At 45.2% G+C, this 21,859-nt stretch overlaps 2 protein-coding genes, 1 long non-coding RNA gene and 1 other non-coding gene across 9 annotated transcripts in view; 1 reads left to right on the top strand and 3 right to left on the bottom strand.

The window, feature by feature from the left end:
* Positions 1–760: 760 nt before the first annotated feature.
* Positions 761–10,168, bottom strand: LOC113971754. 3 transcript variants are annotated; one of them, XR_003535642.1, is made up of 5 exons: positions 10,012–10,168; positions 9,059–9,238; positions 7,906–7,993; positions 5,703–5,860; positions 761–2,190 (listed from the first exon to the last, which is right to left on the bottom strand). It is a non-coding gene; the product is annotated as an uncharacterized LOC113971754 (long non-coding RNA). The 3 variants fall into 3 exon arrangements; XR_003535643.1 differs by lacking the exon at positions 7,906–7,993 and having other exon boundaries at positions 10,012–10,127; XR_003535641.1 differs by lacking the exons at positions 5,703–5,860; positions 7,906–7,993 and having other exon boundaries at positions 10,012–10,127.
* A 2,563-nt stretch (positions 10,169–12,731) lies between these two features.
* Positions 12,732–20,415, bottom strand: KPNA2 (karyopherin subunit alpha 2). Of its 4 annotated transcripts, none has more exons than XM_027692014.1 (11): positions 19,880–20,415; positions 17,743–17,855; positions 17,510–17,647; positions 17,006–17,094; positions 16,215–16,483; positions 15,044–15,138; positions 14,692–14,955; positions 13,846–14,079; positions 13,580–13,762; positions 13,323–13,472; positions 12,732–13,214 (listed from the first exon to the last, which is right to left on the bottom strand). In XM_027692014.1, the coding sequence occupies exons 1-11, from the start codon at positions 19,929–19,931 to the stop codon at positions 13,122–13,124; spliced, it is 1,680 nt and encodes a 559-aa protein (XP_027547815.1). In that variant the 5' UTR covers positions 19,932–20,415; the 3' UTR covers positions 12,732–13,121. The 4 variants fall into 4 exon arrangements, with proteins under 4 accessions (XP_027547815.1, XP_027547818.1, XP_027547816.1 ...); XM_027692017.1 differs by lacking the exon at positions 19,880–20,415 and adding an exon at positions 18,577–18,709; XM_027692015.1 differs by lacking the exon at positions 19,880–20,415 and adding an exon at positions 18,179–18,289.
* Positions 20,416–20,596: 181 nt separating this feature from the next.
* Positions 20,597–20,669, top strand: TRNAR-CCG. Its single transcript has one exon. It is a non-coding gene; the product is annotated as a tRNA-Arg (tRNA).
* Positions 20,670–21,378: 709 nt separating this feature from the next.
* The window catches only part of BPTF (bromodomain PHD finger transcription factor), a 62,010-nt gene continuing 61,529 nt past the window's right edge, over positions 21,379–21,859 (bottom strand). The window contains exon 36 of the transcript XR_003535637.1: positions 21,379–21,848. The gene's annotated coding sequence lies outside the window, so the exon portion shown is untranslated. The remainder of the gene's footprint in view (positions 21,849–21,859) is intronic.

Below are 21,859 nucleotides of genomic sequence, written 5' to 3' on the forward strand. Positions count from 1 at the left end.
CACTGCTCTGGCACCTTCCTGCTGAGGTCACCTCTGAGGTGTTATCACGTGTCAGAGATTAGGATCCAGCCTATGGATCAGGATCCACACGTGGGATGAGAAGATGACCTGTGCTTCACACAGCTCGTGATGTGGCTTCCACATAGCCCAGGAGGTTTCCTTTCTGCAGTGACACAAAGCTGAGCTGTGACATGTCTGGGGTTATCCCATCCTGACAGAGCTCAGAGTTGGGCCTTGTTAGTTCAAACCTGGGGTGAGGAACTGGTTTTTTCCCACTGAAGGCCTTGGAAGTGGGATGTGGTTCTTAAAGCTTTCCCTCCATAGAATGGGACACCTCCCCACAGTGGGTACATGTGGACTCACATCCCTTTCCTCCCTGTCTGCAGTGCCAGGTTCTTCCAGGTGAAAATTTCCAAAGCTTCCTGCCAGTGTCAGTGTCTGGGAAGCAAAACAGTCCTGGGATCAGCACCTGGGATCCTTTCCTCACCCAGGGCTATGTCTGTTGCCTTTGCCATCACCTGGTTAACACAAAACTAGCAAATATTGGACACCAACCTCCTTCACAGCACAGATAATCTAAACTTCATTTACTACAAAACACAGGCACAAAATATCTACTGATTTTATGGCTTTACATTGCACTGAAACGGTTAAAAAGTTACTTTGTCGTGGTTCCTGTAAATTCACACACACCTCAAAGACATTCCAGGTGTCCTGATTCCTACGTTAAAAAAAACCCACAAAAAAACAGAAGAAAAATCAGCCTTTGTAATTGAAGGTCATACTATTAAATTCCAATCTGTTACAAATTCACATAGCCAGGTCATTATCCTTTTCTCAAACCAAGTATGTAAAGCAAATGGCTGATGGTTTGCAAATATTGCAACATTACCTGGCCACTGCTGAACTGAATAGAAAAACAAAATATAAAGCTACTTTTCACATACTTCACATATTTCTAGGTTATTCTAGATTTTTCCTAACATGTGATGATTATTCATTTCTGAGGTCTTGCAGTGCTCTCTGGACCCAGCATTCAATAATTCTGATATAATTTGACAAAAGTATTTAATGTTATGTTAAACATAGAACTCTTACTAATGATTTCTTTCTAATGGATAACTAGCGTGTCAGACATTAATTGCAATGCCAATATTAAAAAAAAAACCTTTGGGATTAAGTACAGTATTTCATTGTTCAGTAGTTTTATGAACATTTAATGCTTTCATTAAAAGTGGGTTTTAGAGGTCATGAAGCACACTTAGTTTCATACTGCTTTTCAGAGAACTATAAATTTTTCTGAGATTTTGGGACACGCTGCTTGCCTTTGAGTGAAAACACTGTGATTTATTGCAAGTGTGAGAGCATTAACTGACAGTCCCTGCATTTGGGTCACTGTATAAAATGTGCTGCCTGCAAGATTGCTGCTGCTGCTGGGCTCTTTTTTTTTAATAGATAGGATATTTGATTTTTTTATTTATTTATTTTTAAACAGCCAACGTGGCTTGAGGATTTTTACTGATACATCCAAGATAAATCCTGTAGAGTAGGTGTGTATTTAACAGGGGGAGAGAAGAGGGGCTCCAGCTCTCATCAGCCCAGCAGGCAGGTCTGTGTCCCAGTTAGGTCAGGACTGGGTCCTAACAGGGGTAGAACCACCTAGGTCAGGCTGCACTTGGACAGACAGCTGCACCAGATGCAAAGAGTTCACTTTTCCCTTCTGTCTTTGTATCAGCATTACAATGGCAGTGCCTTGGGTGTCCCACAGATGTTTGTGTCCCAATCCTGTTGGGAAATAAAGATTTTTACCCATTGCTCCCCTTCCCTTAGTAGAAGTGCCAAGAGCAGGATTTGAGATGAGCAGCTTCATGAGGGATTCAGTGCAAGATCTGCAGTGAGCAGAGGTCAGGAAGCCTCTCAAAGCACCAGAAACTGCAGCAAATGTGGGGGACCAAACATGCTGACAGCACCTGATGGTTCGAAGTGCTACTTTCCCAAGGGAATTCCACAGGAATGTCATGATCCACAGGTTCTTGTGCCAGTGCTGTCCCCTAGGTTCTCAAAATACTCTCAAATTAACCAATATGTTGCTGATCCTGCTTTAGGTTTTAGAAGCCAAGAGCTTACAGTGAATTTTGTGTTTACACAGTTCCATTCCAGAGGTGAGAGGAGGTTTCATCCTGTGAGATCCTGTGAGAGGGGCAAGCAAAAACCATCATTAGCTGCTGACAAGAGCTCCAGGTTTCACTCCAGGCTGATATCACTGAACAACAAATCCTTTCAAGCTGAGGTAGCCAGCTGGGATCCAGAGGGATGGGAGTGCCTTGCATCACCCCACAGCTCACTGTTGGATAACAGCCTTGCTGCTGGGCTCAGGAGGGAATTCCATCCAGCCTTCCTCAGCCAGGAGTTCACAGCTGAGGCTCCATCTAAAGGATTGGAGGAAACACAGAGAAGGGGCAAGTTCAGGCATCTTTAGGACACCAACAGGGCTGTTGAGGAGTCCATGAGGACAAAATAAGGTGATAGTTGGTATCCCCTGAGTGAAACTTCTGAAGAAGTGTTTAGAAATACAAAAATTTCTTCTATGGCTGCGCAAAAAAAAGAGCTTTGATTTCTTGAGTTTCCCAAGAGGAAGAAAAAGAAAGTTTTGCACTCACAGATAGTCCTCAAAGGATTTAGTGGGTTTGGACACTGGGAAATGTGAATAAACACCTTCAACCAGGTAGTGTTCATTTCCAGAAGAGGAATTTTTTGGAGTAGTTAATTTTTCGGAGGTGAGGTCCTCCCCACCTTTAGAAACTGAAAGAATATACTGGAAACTCATTGCTCAGCATGTGGTATGTGTTCAAAGCAAATCAACATTTAAGAATTACATTCCATTTCTTTCTGTATAGAGGTTTAATCACAGCACATTCCTTCAGCAGTAACGAGAGCTGGCTGGTGTTATGTCACATTCTTCCCCAGCTTCTGTAATGTTATCAAGAGAGCAAGAGAGATCTGCCCCTACTATTAAGCTTTTGTGAGTAAAGTGAAAGATTAAAACTATTTTCCTGAGGCAGTTTTTTAAAATAAAGATCTTTAAAATTATCTGGATTGTATTTCATTCTACTTGTCTTCATTTACTAAGATTTCCCAGAACCTGTCATGGTTGAAATTATATAGACACCACCCCTAGAGATCATGGAGCTAAAGATTAATTGATCAGAAGAGAATTACACTTCCATTTTCTTTTTCTCTGCAACGTCTTTCCATTGTATGTGCAACTGTTAATGCTAAATGCCTATTTTGCCACCTAATGGTGTAGTTCTGAGGAGTGTTACAGCAGAATACACCTAAGCAGCCCCCTGAAGATTTATATATCTAGCAGGTTCAATTTATTTTAAAAATAAATACATTTGAAATATTTACAAAATTATTTTCCCTTTCTTATCATATTTTTTATAAAGCCTTGTTAATGTGGCAAAAACAAGATATAAATTCTTTAAAAAATTGTGAAGGATGAGGAACATTTTTACCACCAGTGTTCCCTGCTTCTTTCTTAATTTACCTGATTAACTCATTCCCTTTCAAGGCATTCCTGCTCCATCAGCACCTTTGCTTGCAATGGGCATTGTTCTCCCTGTCTGCCTCTTTGGCACAGGTTTTCATTCTAAGCCTTCTCTAAGCCAATCATAACTTCTCACCATCGCTAAAGTACTTCCTAAACTCATTGCAGATCCATCACATTTTTGTCCTGTTCCTGAATGGAATTCTGTCCTCTGTGGGGCTGCCTTTTCTGCTGCCTTCCCTGTACAAAAGGATCAAACCCCGCTGCAGTCACGTATAAAGTGCTCCTGCATTTCAGGAATAAAGACTGGGAACAGAAAGTTTCCCTTTGTACAAGATTCCTTTTTTCCCTTTGCAGATTATGAAAATTGTCAGACTGGAGCATTGTCTGCGCTGCTGGTGAACAGAACAAACTGCACTAAAGCACTGAGGTGCACATGTTTAAAAGTCTGGTTTTACTCTGTCCCTGTGGCTGCTCCGAGACCAGGAGAGTTAACCCCCAGTGGAAGACATACCTCTCGGAGTGCTGGGATGAAGAAACATGTCTAGACAGGGGCTCTGGTTCTCACTAAGGCTCCCTTTGGCACGCAGAGACAATGTTTATGCAAGAGGTCAAGATTCAATCCATTTCTCAAGCTGGAGCTGGAGATGAAGCTTTTCAGGAGAAGAAACTAGGAAGGAAATCTCCACCCATACTCTGGCTCCTGCGACAGGGGACAGAGCTTGGAGCAGAGACACCGTGGCCCTCTGAGACAGGATGTGTCTTGGGGAAATGATGTGTCTCTGAAGGGAAATGACTGCAGCTGTGGCTACAGAAAAATGCATGAGCTCCCATATCACAGGATTTTCCAGTGGTTAGTCACTAAGATAACTTCTAAGTCCATCCATCCAGAACGGATTAGTAACTGATGCACAGATATTCCATGCAGTCCCTTTAGCCACGTTGTTTCCTCATCATGTCCTGCAGGACAGTGCTATCCCAATGCAATTTTGGAAGAAGAAAAGGCAGATATTAGAGACAGGCATTGAACATAACATGAATAGGCTTTGTCAAGTGCTTTGAGAACCACATGCTAAATATTCCAACTGAAATTACCGAGGTTTCCTGAGGAACCACACGTTCCCTCGTGCAATTGCTCTGCAGGACATTCTCATGTTTCTTTGTGACTGAAGCAACTGGAGAATCTCATTCTTAGGTTTACTGGGCTGGTACAAGGAGGTTCCTAGAAGACCTTATAGGACAAGACACTTGGAAACAGTCTCCTCTGAGTGACATGTACCAAGAATTTGCTTCACTGCTGTACTACAACATCTGTCTGCAGAAAGTGCCTGATTCAACTGGACACGGTGTGTGTTGTCCCAGTGGAACACAGCTCAGACAAATGAAGTGTTATTGGGAAGACTCTCAGCCCAAACAAGTATTTAGGAGAGTTGACAGCACTGTTTTTGACCAAGCCACATTATTTAGCCACTAAAGGAAAATCAAATCTTCTCTAATCTTTCTTATCCCCCGTGGCCCAGCATCAGTTTGAAATAATGACTTTGTGGTCTGCCAGAGATGAGCTGTAAAATGTCCTATGCTGTCTCTCTGAGTTTTAATTATGGTGGTGATGCAGAGAGCAAGGGGTGCCAGGAGCTGACTCAGTCCTGCTGCTGTAAACTCACCCCTCAGGTACCTGATCAACAGTGATACACTGGAATTAGCTGCCTTCTTAAACCAGCCTCTTGTCCAGTTAACACCCTGCTTGGGCCACAGCCACTATTTAATGCTTTGGAAGAAGTAAAAAATGTTCTGTGATGCACCTTCCATCCACACAGCCATGGAAAGCAGAGATGCTTTCCTGGCTCCCCAAAAACCCTAGAGCATTATCTGATAAGCCTTAATACTTTGGCACAATTAGCTGGTTCTCATTGGCCATTGTTACTTATCTAAATATTCAGGGATTAACATTTCCAGCTTTACAGAATTCCACATGTCAGGGGTTATGATGAGGTTTAAGAGGACTAAATTATCTCATTCCAATCTGTTGCAGGGACTGTGGCTGTCAGAGATAAATACAGATATAGATAATATGCAGCAGACTCCTCTGGCCATATAATGTTTGCAGAGAAAGCATCTTGGGGCAGCACAAGTCACTTAAAACAGCCCTCACCTGGTAGTGCTGATTTTCTCTGTTTCTTCAAGGAAGTGGAAGTTTTTCCATGTGTCTCATACAAGTTACTTCCAAAGGTTTCCATTCAAGAGGCAAGATTAATTCCAGGAAACTTATCAAATTATGACAATATCGTGTACTTCTACAGGTAGCTGAATCTGCAAGGTTCAAAGACAAAAATAGCTCACAAAGCCTTAACCCCATGAGATGGTTATTTTCTGCCAGGGGGAAGCAGCCACTCAGAGTCAGATGAGCTGTCCCAGACTGTGCAAACCACGTCTCCCCACAGTTCTGGGAATTGCTGAAAGGAGCCCAGGCTATCCAGCTTTGGAAACACTCCACTTTGCCTACATGAATTCTGGAGACATTTATAAACATGCTACATGAAAACTAAATCCACAAATAAGCTCAATCATGGCACAAAAGCATTTGCAGGTTCAATAAACAGAGCAATCTCTCTTTTTTTAAAAAAACCCTAATTCCTAATACTTTCTGAAGTGCAGAAATACTTAACCTGTCCACAGGCTGTACTGGCTTCTTTTGTGCTTTCTTTTAACAATCACTGAGTTCGCTGTGAAATCAATGTGGGAGGATTTAAGATAAAGTTTTCTCTAAAAATACCTCTGAAATATTTCATTCTAGAAATTACAAAGCAAGGTTTCATGCCAGATAAGAACAGCACAGGTATTAAAGTAGGTTAGCGGGTCTGGTGAAGTGCTAAAAGTAACCTAAAGCAAAATCTGTCACCATGTGTCTTGAATCAGTCTTTTATTCTACATTTGAAACCCTTTAAAATAGAACTGGAGGAAAGGTGGATTTCTCCTTTTCTTTTTAGCAGTAGAATTCAGGGGCAACATGTCTAATTAGGCAATGTGTCTAATGAAAGATGTGATATAACCAAATATAATCATCCTGCAAGCAGACACATCCAGCCCCTCTGTGCACATGCAACTCATTCACTGAGGGCAAAATTTAGGGTTTCTTTGAGTAAATGTCATCTCTCATTTGTTCTGCAAAGCTCATTGCACACTTTGGTTTCTACAAATTTAACAAACATTTGGATTATGCTGCTAGAAAGACATTATGTTCCAATTTGGATCTAATACACATTAGATGTGTATGGGCTGGCTATGAAGAAGTAAACTTTCCATTTAGTTAAAATGGGTTTTCTTGGGGTTTTTTCCTGTCATGTTTGTTCCTGGGGTATTTTTTCTGTCTGTAACTACAGCACACTGAACTCTGTTGACAGCTGCAAATCCACTGTGCAACACAGCAGATCGAGTTTTGTGTTCTGCAGCACTGTGGGATATCTGCAGATGCTCTTGCTTGTACCAAACAGAAAAGTTTTTAAAGGTAGTCTGGACAAAAGCTGGTTGCAGGATTGGGCTAAGCTGATTTTTTTTAAGTCCTATGATAATTTGCTGTTAAAATTGGGTTTTTTAGAAATTATTAGATCCCCATTGTTAGGTTTCCTCAATTCCCTCTGTTTTTCCTTTCTGACTTCATTTACATCTTGTAAAGTTGTTACCATTCCCCCTCTACTTATGTTTTCCTTCCCTAATCCATGTCTGGCCCCAGACTGCAGGTGTTGATATACTCTTAGGTACAGATGGGTAATAGCTTCAATTTTAGGAACTACATAAAACAATATTTCTACAAGGAAGAAAAATTCCTGCTTAGTTCAAGTCCAACTTTCCAAAGCAGTTCTTCAGAGGTGGAATGTGGATGTCCTGTCTGCCCCATCCCCCTGCCCTGATTTCCCTGTATTGGGAATGTTCTCTCTATTTTAAGTTATATGAACTGCAGCAATGGGTTTTTTTTTTTTAGCCATTAGGGGAAAGGAAATGACATATGGAGAGAATTCAAGTCCCTCCTCATTCCTAGAGAGTCTATCCAGAAAGTCAGAGTGCTGAGCTCCATCCAAGTGTCGTTTCCTGCTCAGAATTGGGAAGGGGAGCTGGGGGTGGGAGGAGAGATGGATACGTAACATTAAATTGCTGCTTCTGATTAACAGCACATTCTGCAAATGATTTCACAGCGTTGCCTTGAACAGAACTGAGCCTCTGCAGCCCAAATATGTGTAGCAATCCACTGATGAAAGAGCTATTTTTACATCTGTTTCATATAGTGGGTAAAAATGAAGTGATTGGGATGATGGAAATGTGCTTTGGAGATTTCTCAAGATTTTCTGATAACTTTGTACCTCCAGTCTTCCACATGCCCACAGAGCACTGTTACACACTCCTGCTGGTACAGCTATTTCACCACTGGGAACCTGCACACAAAGCAATCTGGTACAGAGAACAAATTAGGCAGCTTCCCACTCTTTTATATATATTTATCTGTATGACCCCATGACTTATAAATATATAAAAAATATATAAACACCACCTTTAAAAGATGACCCCATGATTTCCATTTCACATTGCGATGCAAATTAAGAAAGATGTGAAATAAAGGAGAACAATTCCTCACTACACTGCACCTCTTTTGTTGAGCTCATAGGTTGCTCCAACCTCCTCCCCAGTGAAACCAGTGCCATTGACTTTGCTTTCAGTGTGTCAGTCCCTCCCTGATCCGTGATTTACACATCATTTCTGGAGCTGGGCCATTGTTTTATTTAGATGATCAGCACGTTTTAATGTGGTCAAGTGCCAATCCTTAGTAAGGATTGACAGGATTTTTCTCCATCCTGCTGTCATTTTTCTTTCCTCTCCTCGTGCCTTTAAATCCCAACTCCACTTCCCTCCCACTAATGACCCTCCCCAGGGCAGTGGGTGAACTGCAACCTGGAAACAGGCCACGGCTCTTCCACGAAATCTTCTGGCTTCTGCGGAATAGCATCCATTTCCTGGAGCCAGTCTGAGACAGACAGTGCTCTGCACTCAGAAACAGGAATCCAGTGACCCCTCATCCAGAGGAAGTGCCATGAAACTCCCAGCAAATCAATTCTCTCTTAGCTGTGTCCACACAGGGAGTTTCTACCTGACTCCTGTCAGTGCCATTCCCTGGATCAATGAGATTTTCCAAACACACAGTGAACAACTTGGCACACCTGTAGCTGAAATTCTGAAGTTTTCTGAAATTTCCAGTTGTCTTGGGTACACCCCTCCCAACTGAGGAGGGGTCCCCTAATTCCCTGTTAGACTTTTCTGCTGCTATGTTCCCCTGAAGGCCAAAGGGTTAATGTGTTTCCTATTAGGTTTTAAATGAAAGTCCCAACATTTCCCATTATAGGTCAAATATCACCAGACATAATTAACCTTCATTAATTACTCCTGTTTTGACTAACAGTGCTTCTTTTCCAGATTGCACACTCTTCCAGAGTTTAGATTGTACTTAAATCTATGCTGTACCTTATCATAGAAGAGCTTCAATACTCCCGGGATAATCCAATAGTCAGGAAGAGGATAACTGTGACCAGAGGTGCTGTGGGTTAACTGGAGGAATGGACATCAGGATTCCCAGGCTCCAGGTGAATTCTGCCAGCTACTTTATGAACGCCTGTGGATAACTTCATGTCTCAGTTTGCTCTGCTGTAAAATAGATTTAGGAACAGAAGAGAGCTGTGAAAGGTTGTTGGCTAGTGAATTCCTCCTCCTGCAAACTTACAGCTGTTCCTTTTTGCTGGTATTCCTGTAGTTCTGTGCAATTTAAATCATTCTGGATAGAATAGCAGGAAGCAGCTTTGCTTAAGAGAATATTTCAGTCTAATTTCTACAAATTTCACCATTTCTGGCTTTTCCACAGTTTAAATTGTTCTTCCTGTAGTGGACGAACAGACTTGCTACTGAACTACAGGACTGCAAAGCCTCTGCCCTTCTTCCAAAGCCTGGCACCTTTGGGAACAGCAAGTGGAAGCAATCACCCAGGAGCATCTGCTGGCATCAGAGTTTCAGAGGTGGTTATGTTTGAGATCTCAGACTAAAATCTTGCCATCCCTCCACAGATAAAGCAGCATTAGCAACAACTGCATTCCAAGGCAGTTGATGTCAGCAGGGGTCTGTTATTGTTGCTCTCAGCACAGAGGAGTTGGCAGACTGACACACAGGCCACCAGACTTTTATTCCAGCCCTTGTCCTGAATTAGTCATTTGACAAATGAAGAGGACAAGCTCCTAAATATGACCAAAAAAACCCCCCAAACCCAACAAACTAAGAACCAGGAGCAATAATAATTCTCCTCTCCCTTTTTTGCTCCTACCATTTTTTTAAAGCTCGAGATGCAGCCTCATGGGTGACTGTGATCCCAACCTCAGAAATAGTTTGCATTTTCTTAGAATAAGGAGTGACTCACCCCAGTCACTTACTCATAATCACTGTAGATTGTTGCTTGTGGAAATTGGTGCTGCCAACAGGGCTCATTGGTGGACAGGCTGAACACATTTTTCTTGGATAAAAACAGTGTCTCAGTCCCCAGAAAGTTAATTATTAAGCCACTGAGCTGTCAGGCATCTGGAGAAGAATTTGCAGTGTTCTATTCTTAACTCAATATATTAGATAAATCTGAAACAATTAATTCAGGGGGGGAAAAAAAAAGATAATACTATTGAACAAGTGTTCTGCATTCTCAGATATATACACACAGAGATAGAAAAGCCAAAGTTACTGCACATATGCTAAAGAGCAATTAAATCAAGGATTTGGGTTTTAAAGTAACAGTACCCTGACTTTAAAGGGGCTTTTAAAAGGTTGTATCATATATTCAATATTTAATCTGATTAAGTATTTGGAAGTTAGCACATAGATGTTTGCGTGACTACAAAGATTTTATCTCGGTGTTTTTAACAGGAAAAGGGAGCAGATCCCACCTGAGTATTCCAGGCGGGATTATCCCACCTCATCCAGCAGCAAACGGGACTGGGAGGCGCCGGCACCGCCCTCTGCCGGCACAGGCCGTGTTTTACAGCTGCAAAAATTCGGAATTCCGAATTCACAAGCCATTATGTCATTGCCCGTATAAACCCACAAACACGAAGTGTGGGGAAGGAATGATTCACTGATTAAAGCTGACTTTGCACAATTTGTTTTCTATAGGTTAATTCTTTCAGTTCCCTACAGTTACACAGAAAATCATGATTTTACAACTGATGATTTTAGGTCAGGGCTGGAGGTTTGACATCAAAGCAAAGGACAGAGGAGGCTTCACAGCAGATGTGTAAATGCCCTTGGGGTTTTTCCTCTCAGAACAAAGGCTTGAGCATTGCAAGGAAGGTGGATCTTTCCCCTTAGCAGTACTTGTGTAAATACCAAACCCTAGTCCCAAAGATGCTGCAGTATCCGTGGTGTCAGACCATTCTCCTCAGTGCACTGTCCAGCTGCTTCCAGAGGTTCTGGGTGCCACCTGCAGCTCATCCCTCAGTACAGGGGCCAGGCAGGGCTGGGAACACTCCACAGCTACAGTTCCACCTCTTTAGAGACAGCTGCAGCTTTTTTGGGTGTAAAGAAAAACAGTTTACATGGTACAGTCCAAAGTACAAAGATCACTATTAATCAGGCCAGGATAGTGGGGTTTTTGCAAGGCAGTCTCCTTTGTGACAGGTAAAATCTGCAACCCCCGTGGATACACCAGTGACAGAAGCATGTGTGTCACCAAGGCCACCCTCTGAGCTGGATGGAGGAGCTCACACCTTAAATAGCCCAGCAGAACTATCATTGGGGCAGTGACTCACAAGTGATGGCTCTGCACAAACCCCTACTGCTGCTAACAAAGAGACCTAGATGACTGTATATGCAGACAAATTATCTGCTCCCCTTTGTAACATTGTCACACTCCAACAATAGCCAAGATCCACAGAGGCCACATGGTCCAGATGTCATCACCAGCCTCCAGTTGGGGAGGGAACCATTTGCCAGCAAGTGTGGGACAGGGAGCAAGTTGTGGGAGAGGATGGATCTGCCCCACACTAATGAAAGCAGGAGTGACACCATCCACAGTAACTCAAAAGAAATCTTTGTTAGCAGTACACAGGAATGAATTCTTCATGAAGCACATCTGATCCTACATGGATTGCCAAAGAGTTACACCCAGATCCACTTTTCTATGCTTGTGCACTTCAAAACAGACTTGGAAGCACTCAACAGGTGACTAATGCATAAGACAAAACCAGATTCTTTCATCAGGTCGATTTAGGAGAATAAAAGGGGTTTTTGTTTTGTGTTTGGGGTTTTTATTCCCCTCCTGCATCAAGGCAGAAGCAAAGCCAATGGGAATTCTGGGAGAAATGCCTACATATTAGGTTTTCCCCCCCCTACCTTTTATTAATAAATTTACAGGCTATGGTCCAATTAAGTCATGGCTATAAAACATCTACCCCTCAACTCTGTCCTCTCCTGCACCATCATTGGAGCTAAAAAAGCTCAGAGAGCTCAGACAATACTGTTATTCTAATGCATTTGACTCCTGGGAGATTCCAGGTAAATAGCTCAATCCAAGTTTTACCAAAAAGCTGGAAAACAGAACTACAGTTCTTCCTCTCCACTCACCCACCCTACACAACCACCTCTAGAGAGAGAATGGGTTCTTGTGAGTAATGATTTTAAAAATGAAGGGACAACAAATTCCAAGAAAAGACCATAATTTTTGCCCTCTAGAGCAGGAAACAGCTTCAAAGCCCCTCCTAAGCTCTATCCTGAACATCTGTACAATTGGTTAACTGCTGTACTTACCCCTCCTCCACACTATTACCTGCAGTTAAGTAGCACTTCTAGTCTTTAAATATTTCTCCAAAAGGCAGAAGCTAATTTAGCTCAGTTATGAACAGGGTAAGATGAGTCAGATTTCTATAGGAAATATCTGGAGAGAAGCAGCAATTCCGTGGTCCTGCAGTAATAGAAGGCAGCTGTTTGCAAAAGTCAGAGCTTGGGGTGCCCGAGCTGTTCTAAACCCACCATCTTCAGCATTGAATCTCCCACAGTTTAGACTTGATAATTCATGACATGACAGATAATTCATGCCATTATCTACTTCTGACTAATTTTACTTACCCTATCACAATCAGCCTTTGAAAGAGCAAGTGACACAGCTGAATTGGATGTACTGATAACACTTTATTGAACTTCAAGTAAATCCTCTTTAAAAGCCTGTTGTGTGTTGTACAGCAACAGGTCAGGTAGAAGGTTAGAGGCCTGCAGAGTGGTGGATGGCTCGTGCTCTGTGACAGGCCTGCATTGCTCACTTGCATTCTTACCCCTGACAAGGACAGAAAGAGGAAGTATTTACAAGCAGACCTCAGAGAAGGACATTTACAGTTAGGAATTCACAGACATATATAGTTTGAACTGTTCAAGTATGTTTCAGTTGGATAAAGTGCTACAGGACACAGAAAAGGCAGTAAAAACAAGAGGAATTATTAAGACAAAGAGGTGGCAGTCATTTCTGTGCTAAACCACTTGTAGGTGGCTGCAGTATCTACAAGATCTAGAAGTTGAAAGAATTGGGGGTGTTGCCCTGGATTTGGAAAGTGTAGCTGTCAGCAGTAGACTCTGGTACAACATTCTGGTCTTCCTCCTCCTAGAAGGAAAAGAAGAGAGTGTTGAAATAGCAGTAGCATTTTAACCTAGTAGTCAGTGCCAGAATAGAAAATGAAAGTGGAAAAAAAACCCCTCAGCAGCCACTTACTTCTGCTGAGAAATATTTCTCAATGATGGTGGATGAGGCTCTGTACACTTGTTCATTTTCATGTGACTGAAGAGCTTCAATTTTGTCTAGACCCCCACACTCCTCAATCATGAGGCAAAGCTTCTCAGTCTCATTAATCTTCTCAGCAGCCTGTGAGAGAAAAGCGTGGAATCACCTCGGGAAGGATGTATGGCAGCACTACTGGAGAGCCAATAGCAACAGCTTGGACAACAATCAAGCATACTGCACCCACATACCAGGAAGATATTGGAAACAGCATCCAGGATAACCAGCACAGTTTTGCTGTCCTTAGTTGTGAGAAGATTGAGTAGTGGTTCAAGAACACCAGCCTGAACAAGATACACAATCTGGTCAATTGTCCCACCGCTTGTGTAGTTCGTCACAGCCCACACTGCTTCCTTCTGAGACTTGAAATCCCCCTGCAGAGGTAAAAGCAGAGTGTTTGAACACAGACAGTAGTAAGAGGAAAAGCCTAAAAATGGCAAATATAGGTTTTGCTTACCTTCCTCAGAATGCCAATGAGATAAGGCACCAGGCCGTGGTCCACCACTCGCTGGATCTGATCCTGACGCCCTGCGGTGATGTTGGACATGGTCCAGGCTGCTTCTTTCTGAATGTTGTTTTTATGGTGGGAAAGGAGACTTGGAAAGACAGCAAGTGCTCCTGAGTCAATAACAAGCTGTGTCTGCTCATCAGTACCAGTGACAATATTTCCTATGGCTCTTAATGAAGGAGTCTGAAACAAAGAGGAATGTATTACTTAGGAAAATGGATCAAAAACCAGATTATATTATACCAGATACAGCCACACTTCTTGCCCATCCACTCTAACCTTCCCAGTTAACAGATGATATGCTCTGTACAAGGAGTTTCAGGTTCCTAGTTAGCATTACACAGGTAGACATTAAGGATGCTAAGACTGCACACCTTCCAAGGCCAATCTGCAAACAACCACCCAGGACAGAGCTCAGGAAAACTACCTGCTAAGTACTAATGCAGCTTTATTATACTGTAATTACAGTGTGCACAGAGCCCACTTGTAAACACTGTCCCTAGAAGTTGGATTTGTAACAGCAGTTTAAAGGCAAGCTTTAAAGAATGCTGACTGCTGTGCTGGGTTGTGAGTTAAATCCATGATTACAGAAAGCAGCTTGATAGTCACCACCACAAAGCTGTCTGCCTTGTGTGGAGCAGGCTCTGTGTAAGGCAGAACTCAAGTCTCACCCACACAAAACCTAGAACAAGGATCTGACTTATGTATGAAAGGAACCATTCAGTTATGTGGACGCTACTTGTTTTATCCACGATTCAAATCAAGCAACAGCAACCTGCACATCCAATAACTTACCATTATTGGCAGTTCACTACACCCCAGGAGTCTCACAAGTTGTGGCACCAACCCGGTTTTCACAACAACTTCTATCCTGTCATTGGAACCGTCTGTCAGGTAGGAAATGGCCCAGCAGGTGTCTGCCAGCACCTCAGGGTCGTCGTGGTGCAGGAGGCGGACCAGGGTGGGCAGGATCTGCTGGATGGCTTCGATGGGAGGGGCAGGGTTCTTGTTGCGACACAGGTTTGAGAGGGTCCAGGTAACGTTGCGCAGATATCCCGACTGCAGGGGTTGAAATAAAGGGTTAGAAATGGTTTCATTTGCTTTTGCTCACTTAGTCATTGTAATGTGAATCCCAGTGCACACTTACAGCCAGGGAGGAGAGGTCAGGAACAGCGAGGAGACTCAGCAGCGGCTCAATTGCACCGTATTTAATAACCAGATCTCTGTAGGCAGAGCCATCCCCTGGGAAAATAAGAAAAACAGCCAAGTGAAGACCAGAACAGAGGGACATGTGCACACAATCATTATGTGTTAGAGGATTAGTTCTTCTCCTGCTTCAGAAAGGCTAGAAGAAATAAGAGGACAAAGGGACTGCTGCCATGGTTAAATCACATGACAAGCATGTGTTTTTCTAATCAAGCCACTGAGCTTAATTTTTTTCTGTAGGAAGAAGAGGTAATGTTTTCTATAGATCTTTTCTTAGGAGTTCATAAACATGTAAGTCTGTTTAGTTATTTGGAAACATACCTCAGCCCTACCACTAGATCAGAGCTTCCCCCACAATATGGGACTTGAAATGCGTTATAATCATCTGTTGCATGATTAACTGCTACAGTATAAAGCTGATGGAATGTCAGTTTGACTGAAAGGTCAGTATTGCAAGGTATAAAAAATATTTCACAATTGAGTTTAAAGCTTTAAGGACAAGTTTTAAGAAAACTCCAATCAAATGTGGCTTTTAATCAAGCTCATTTTCTCTGTGTGAGGATTCACTGTTGCCTGTAAGGCACAGCTGGTGGACCACAATACAGTGAATACAATATTTAACTACATTATTTATTTTGACTATGTTTTTGAAGAATGGATCCAACGCTGGCAGATCAAGTAATCCTGAAAGGAGCACGAGAAACTTAAGGATATAAATACTTTCCCCACCAGCAAGCAGCTGTTTCAAAGCAAGGAATATTGGCCATTACATACACAATTATGAGTCACCTGCTTCCTCCCTTCCCCCTTCCAGTCAACACACAGAGCACAGCTCATTGATAAATCACAAAAACATTAAGCGAGAGACACGAAAAAGGTTTGTGTTGTAGCACGTTTAAAGATCTCTCAAACTTGGGCTGAAATCTGGAAGCAATGCCCACAATACCACCCACAGGTTTGTCAGGCATTGCATGAGCCACCTCACACCAGGTCTGAAGACAAAGAGTTGCTCTGAAGAGCAGAGCATGTCATTACTTGAACGCCACTGGGACAGAGCTCCCAGGCAGCTCAGCAGGGGTGATGAATCAGAGCTGTGCAGCACATGGACATACCTGCAATGTTCCCCAGTGCCCACACAGCCTGCTCACTGATGTGGGTGTGGGGGGAGGCCAGCAGGGAAATGAAGGCTGGAATGGCCCCTCCATCCACCACTGCCTTGGTTTGCTCCGAGGTGCCGGAGGCGATGTTGGTGAGTGCCCAGGCTGACTCAAACTGGATGGGGCTGCACTCGGCTCTGCCCAGGAAGGACACGAACTTGGGAATCAAACCAGCCCGAATTATGTTGTCTATTGGGGGCTGCTTCTCTCTTGAGAGGAGTTTCCTAGGGAGGAAGGCAAACAGAAAGCATTATTTTACCTTGTTGTTCAGATCTCTGCTAGCAAAACAGTCTTAAAAGAAGCACATTTAAAAAAAAAAGTTTAGCAGTGTCTTAACATTCAGAGAAGGCAACACAACACAGCATAAAGGAGAAATCCAGACAAGCTGAACACCAGCTTCCTAAGCCTCTGCTAACATAGAATTTGGCATGTCTTTACTACTTGAGAGGTTCTGTTCAGACTGAAATAAAGCAGACCTGCAAGAGTCATAATACATCTGAATTGCTGAAGGTTTCTCAGCAGAGGTTAATGACTGCCAGAAGCAGCACTCCAGCAATATACAAGCTTGCTGAAGGATATTTTAGATCTGGAAAGAGAAAAGAAACTTGGTATACTTCAAACCCCAGTCATCTTACAGTTCACAGTATTCTAAGGTGGAATATGCATATGCAGCCACTTAGTCAGTGCTCTCCCCTTGCCTAGTTACTGGCTTGCACAGCTGAGTTAGGTCCCTCTTAACTGCTTACCTGGCAGCTTGAGTAGCCTGTAGCTGCAGCTCCATATTATTACTATTAACTCCTTTGACTATTTCTTCAACTGACCAGTGTGCCAAAACCTGTACAATAAAATAATAATAAAATAAAAAAATGAATGCTTTGTTGGGAGAGAAATGTGTATTCCCAACCAGAGGGCTTTTACACAATAGCACGAACGTGCCCCAGTTTACAACCACTTTGCTTATTATCACCACCATGTGATACTCCAAAACCCCGTTAGCTACAGCTTTACCTGCAGTTATCTGAACCACTGAAAGCTTTCTTAATCAAGTGCTTCACACCGGTTACACTGAGCTTAAAGTGTAGCTTCAACCAGTTGTATTTAAGAGTGCTTTCCATCAGAGTTGGTAGTACAGACACTTCAGTAGTTAGTACACATGTAGTAGTGCTGTCCCCTCCAAGAAGGGATTCACACTGGCCTGGCTGCAGGAGCTCATATTGAAAGACTCCAAGTGTGTCCAAGTCCCTGCTTACCTGATTGCCCTTGTTCTCCTGAAGGGGAGAAGTCGCATCGTCTGGTAAAGTGCTCACATTTCTTCTTTTAAGCATCTGGTCGTCTTTCTTAGCTTTCCTCAGCTCCACATTGACTTCAATACGCCGCCTTCTCATTTCCTGGAAGACACACATTGAGTAAGTTCTTGACTTTTGCAATTCATGTTTAAAGAGGTGATGGCTGGCTAAAGCACTAATTGCACCAAAATACTCACTGTACTGTCCTTTCCTTTGTTCTTGAACCTGTTCAGTCGAGCTGGTGTATTGGCATTCTCATTAGAAGACATCTTGCTTGCTAGATTTTTGAGAGGGGCAGATAAAGACAAGCCTGAAAACAGAGCAAATAAACAGCAAGTTTACTCCACGAAAGTAAATTAAAAATTTGGATCAATACTCGAGAATGAGAGGCGCTTGTTTGCATTAGATACAATAACAGCCTCTGACTTGGACAACAGCCTCTTTAAACAACCCGATGTTACAGTAAAGCTTTAGCATCAACACAAAAGCAGAAGACACACTCACATTGTTAAGACACTTTCAACCACAAATATCAGAGTCGTTATTTTTAGGAGCAAGATAGATCTTCCTTCCCGCAGAGAGCGCACACACTTTTAAATGCTATTTGAACGCTTTTTTCGCTGTGTCACGGACTCGTGCCGCACAGGATCCCACCCAGTCCCACCCGGAACCTTCTGGGAGAGAACAGCGAGCGTTCGGGCGAGCACAGGGAGCACAGCGAGCACAGGGGCGTTCGCTATGCCGGTGCAGCCAGCAGCAAACAGCAACGGCTACACGGGTAACGAGGCAAACCCCTGTCCGTCGGCCAGCCCCGACCTGATCCACTGCGGCCACAACCCCGCCGGAGCAACAGCCTGCACAGGGATACAGCAGGACACACCAGCTCTGTCAGCATAGCGGAGACACGAGAAGCTCCGGAGGGAGCCCCGGCAGGGATTGCCGGCAGAGCACGGCTCTTCCTGACAGAGCAGCGCACGGCCCGCGACCCCCCGGCCCACACCCGTGTCCCTGTGTCCAGCCCAGGCCCGCACCTGTCCCGCGGTGCCGCCGGTCCCGCTGCCTGAGCCGCACGCCTCTGGCACTGCCCCGGTCGCCCCACGCGGCGTTTAAATTTCCCGCGGCCGCGCGCCGCCATTGGCCAGTTCGAGCCAAAGCAGCGCTCTGATTGGCCGGTTTGAAAGCAGCTCGCCTCGCGTGGACGGGGCGGGCCCGGCCGGATGTCACGTGGTCACACGCCCCGGTGCCGCGGCGTGAGGGCGCAGGGCACGCCGGGAGTTGTAGTGCCGGGGCCCGGCCCGGCGGGACCGGGGCGGAGACGGGGCGTGTTTGTACCCCTGAAAGGGTTTGGGGCAGAAACACCCACTGCCTCGCGCACGGCCCACGTCCTGCCTCAGTGACCGACAGGCACCACAGGCTGCTCCTGAGACAAGGGCATGGAGTGGCAGGATGAGGGGGAATGGCTTCCCACTGCCAGAGGCCAGGGTTAGATGGGATATTGGGAAGGAATTCTTCCCTGTGAGGGTGGGGAGACGCTGGCGCAGGTTGCCCAGAGAAGCTGTGGCTGCCCCATCCCTGGGAGTGTCCAAGGCCAGGTTGGAGCAACCTGGGCTAGTGGAAGGTGTCCCTGCCCATGGCAGGACGTGGACTTGGATCCCCTTAGGTCCCCTCTCAACCCACTCTGTGATTCCATGATTCCATGACCCCCTGTGTCTCCTGGAAGCACAGCGCATAGAAATTTAGGTGTAAGGCTGCAGCTGATGGCAATTCCACATCCATCAGGGCAGATAAAACTAAATCATATGGAATAACGAAAGGATTCCTGCCCTTGTGGCATGGCCTGAAAAGAAACAGGTCTGGGATTGTTTCCCATGGGTTTGGCCTGCTCATGAGGGATGGAATACAAAAGAATACCCTGTTTCACAGAGGATGTAATTCAAATCATAAAACCCGGGAAAAAACCCGACTCTGACAGCAACGCCAACATCTCAATATACCTATAAAGTACAGCTCAGATAGAGAAGTGTCAAGGATGTACATTGATACGTCTGTGTGCTAAACCATTACATTAAACCACTTTATACTGGTCTGTAGGTGCACACAGTGGAGGATTTATGCAGAGGAGTGGGGAATTACCAGTGACACCTGACACAGCGTTTTGGTTTTGGGCCTTACACTTCTGAGTTTTCTAAAGAAACTCACAAAAAAGAGTTATGTAAGAGCAGGGAGTCAAGAAAGGAGAGAGCATGTTACTCAGAAAGGGACATATTTAAACAGATAGGGAGATATTTTGACAGAAAAAAAAGCAGTTCAAAAATAGAAATCGAGGTAAAACACCTGCTCTCCTGAAGGATCGGATGGTCGGCATGAAGGAATCCCACTGGGTCATGGATCGCTGGCAGTGCAGGGTCCGGCGCAGTGAAACCTGGGCACAGGGATGGGTGTTGAGGGCAGGGAGAGAGCTGGGAGTGCCTGAGACACTGAGGGGGCTGTGTGAGGTGCTGCAGGCGGTGTGGGGCGTGAGGGAGGTGTCCCAGCTCCAAGGGCTGTTACCGGCATAGCCAAGCCATGGAGAGGCGGAGGGAGGCCGGAGAGAGGTCAAGGTGGGACTGAGGTAATGGGGCTGCAGAGGGTGTGAGGTGAGAAAAAGGGCTGTGAGGGGAGACTGAGCTGTGAGGGGTGAGAGCTGTGAGGGGAGAAGGGTCCCTGAGTAGAGAAGGCCGAGTAGTAGTAGAGAAGACCGCCGGCACGGGATGCAGGCAACAGCCACAACACAGGAACCACGGCCGGGACAGGACAGTGTCAGGAAACTGAACGTCGGGAGCCCGTGAGGGGAAGAGTTTCGGGACAAGGGTAACGAGGCTGACGCGCTCCCGCCGAAGGCTCGAACGGGCTCTGAGGCCCGGGCGGTGGCTCGGGGGCGGGGCCTCGAGGGCACCGCGGCCAATGGCGTGCGAGAAGGGCGGGGCGGGAGAGCGGCGGGGCCCACGGGGGGCGGGGCCAGCGGCGCCGGGCGGGGCTCTTACTGGGCGGCGCGCGCAGGCTCCGGCGGGTGACCCAGTGGCCTAATGGATAAGGCATCAGCCTCCGGAGCTGGGGATTGTGGGTTCGAGTCCCATCTGGGTCGGGCCGCGATTGTTTTGTATCACCGCGGCGGGTCCATCGCCCACCCGGGACCTTCCGACTCTTTTACCGCCCCCGGAGCCCCATCCCGCTCTTCCTGCAGCCGCCTCCGTCCCGCCGGGGTGCCGCTGCCTCCCCCGTCCCTGCCGGGATGTGGCCCCGGCGCTGCGGGTCCCTGTTTTCCTCAGCCCCGCTGGAAAAGCTTTCCCACGTTCACTGCTCGGGCGCCCTGGAACGGTGGAATGCTCCAAGCGTCACTGGAGCTGCTGGAATGGTGGGAATACTCCAAACGCCACTCCTTCTAATGGGGGTCCTGTCCAGGTAAAGAGGCTGGAGGAACTCGGCACCGACACAGGCACAGTAAGGGCTGAGTTACAGCACCGCCTAATTCAGCAGGAAAATCCCTGGAGCACGGGGCTGTGGGATGCTCACAGGTCCCTCCATCCATACAAGTGCTCACGCTCCTGCTTCTCTCAGTCGCTGCAGGTACGAGCAGGACACGAGGTACAACAGGGATGCAGGAGCTCTCCTCTCCCTCATCCTTAGTTTACATTCCTATTCCCGCACTAGCTCTCTTAGGATACTTCTGACCTTAAAATGGCAAAAGTAACAGAGGAAAATAAGGATTAATAAGCGCTGCGGTAGAAATGTAACTCACTGTGTTAAAATGTCGTTTATTTTGCACATTATTTTAGTTAATTTTCTGTATCTTCAGCCATTGCTGCTCGAGGTAAAGCCCTGAGCTCTTAAGAATCTTATTGAACTGCTTAATTAAGGCAGGACAAAACAGACTGCTTAAACTGGACAACCATCCCTGCCCCAGGCACTGCTAAGGGGTGGATTTTCTGTCGGGGATGGATTCCAGGAGCCTTTATGGGGTTTATAAGTTGTTTGTTGCACCTTGAGCGAGTTCACAAACTTCCACAACACCCGGGAGCAGCTGGTGAGAGACACTGTCACAATGGAAATGTTGTGTGGCAATAAGGTCACAGAAATAAGCCCCCTTAATTCAGTAATCCAAATCAGGACTGGCTTGGTGTGTGAAAACTTGCAGAGTTCTTCTTGTTAGCAAAGAGAGATTTCAAAATAAAGCTGTGTCGGATCAGCAGAGCTTTGCCTTGGGCCGGACAGTCTCTACTGCGTTTTTCAGTCTGGAGAGAATCACTGGAACTGGTTCCTTAAACTGAAAGAGGA

This window comes from Neopelma chrysocephalum, unplaced genomic scaffold (genome assembly GCF_003984885.1).
Source record: "Neopelma chrysocephalum unplaced genomic scaffold, ASM398488v2 Primary Assembly neopelma1_84, whole genome shotgun sequence".
NCBI lineage: Eukaryota > Metazoa > Chordata > Aves > Passeriformes > Pipridae > Neopelma > Neopelma chrysocephalum.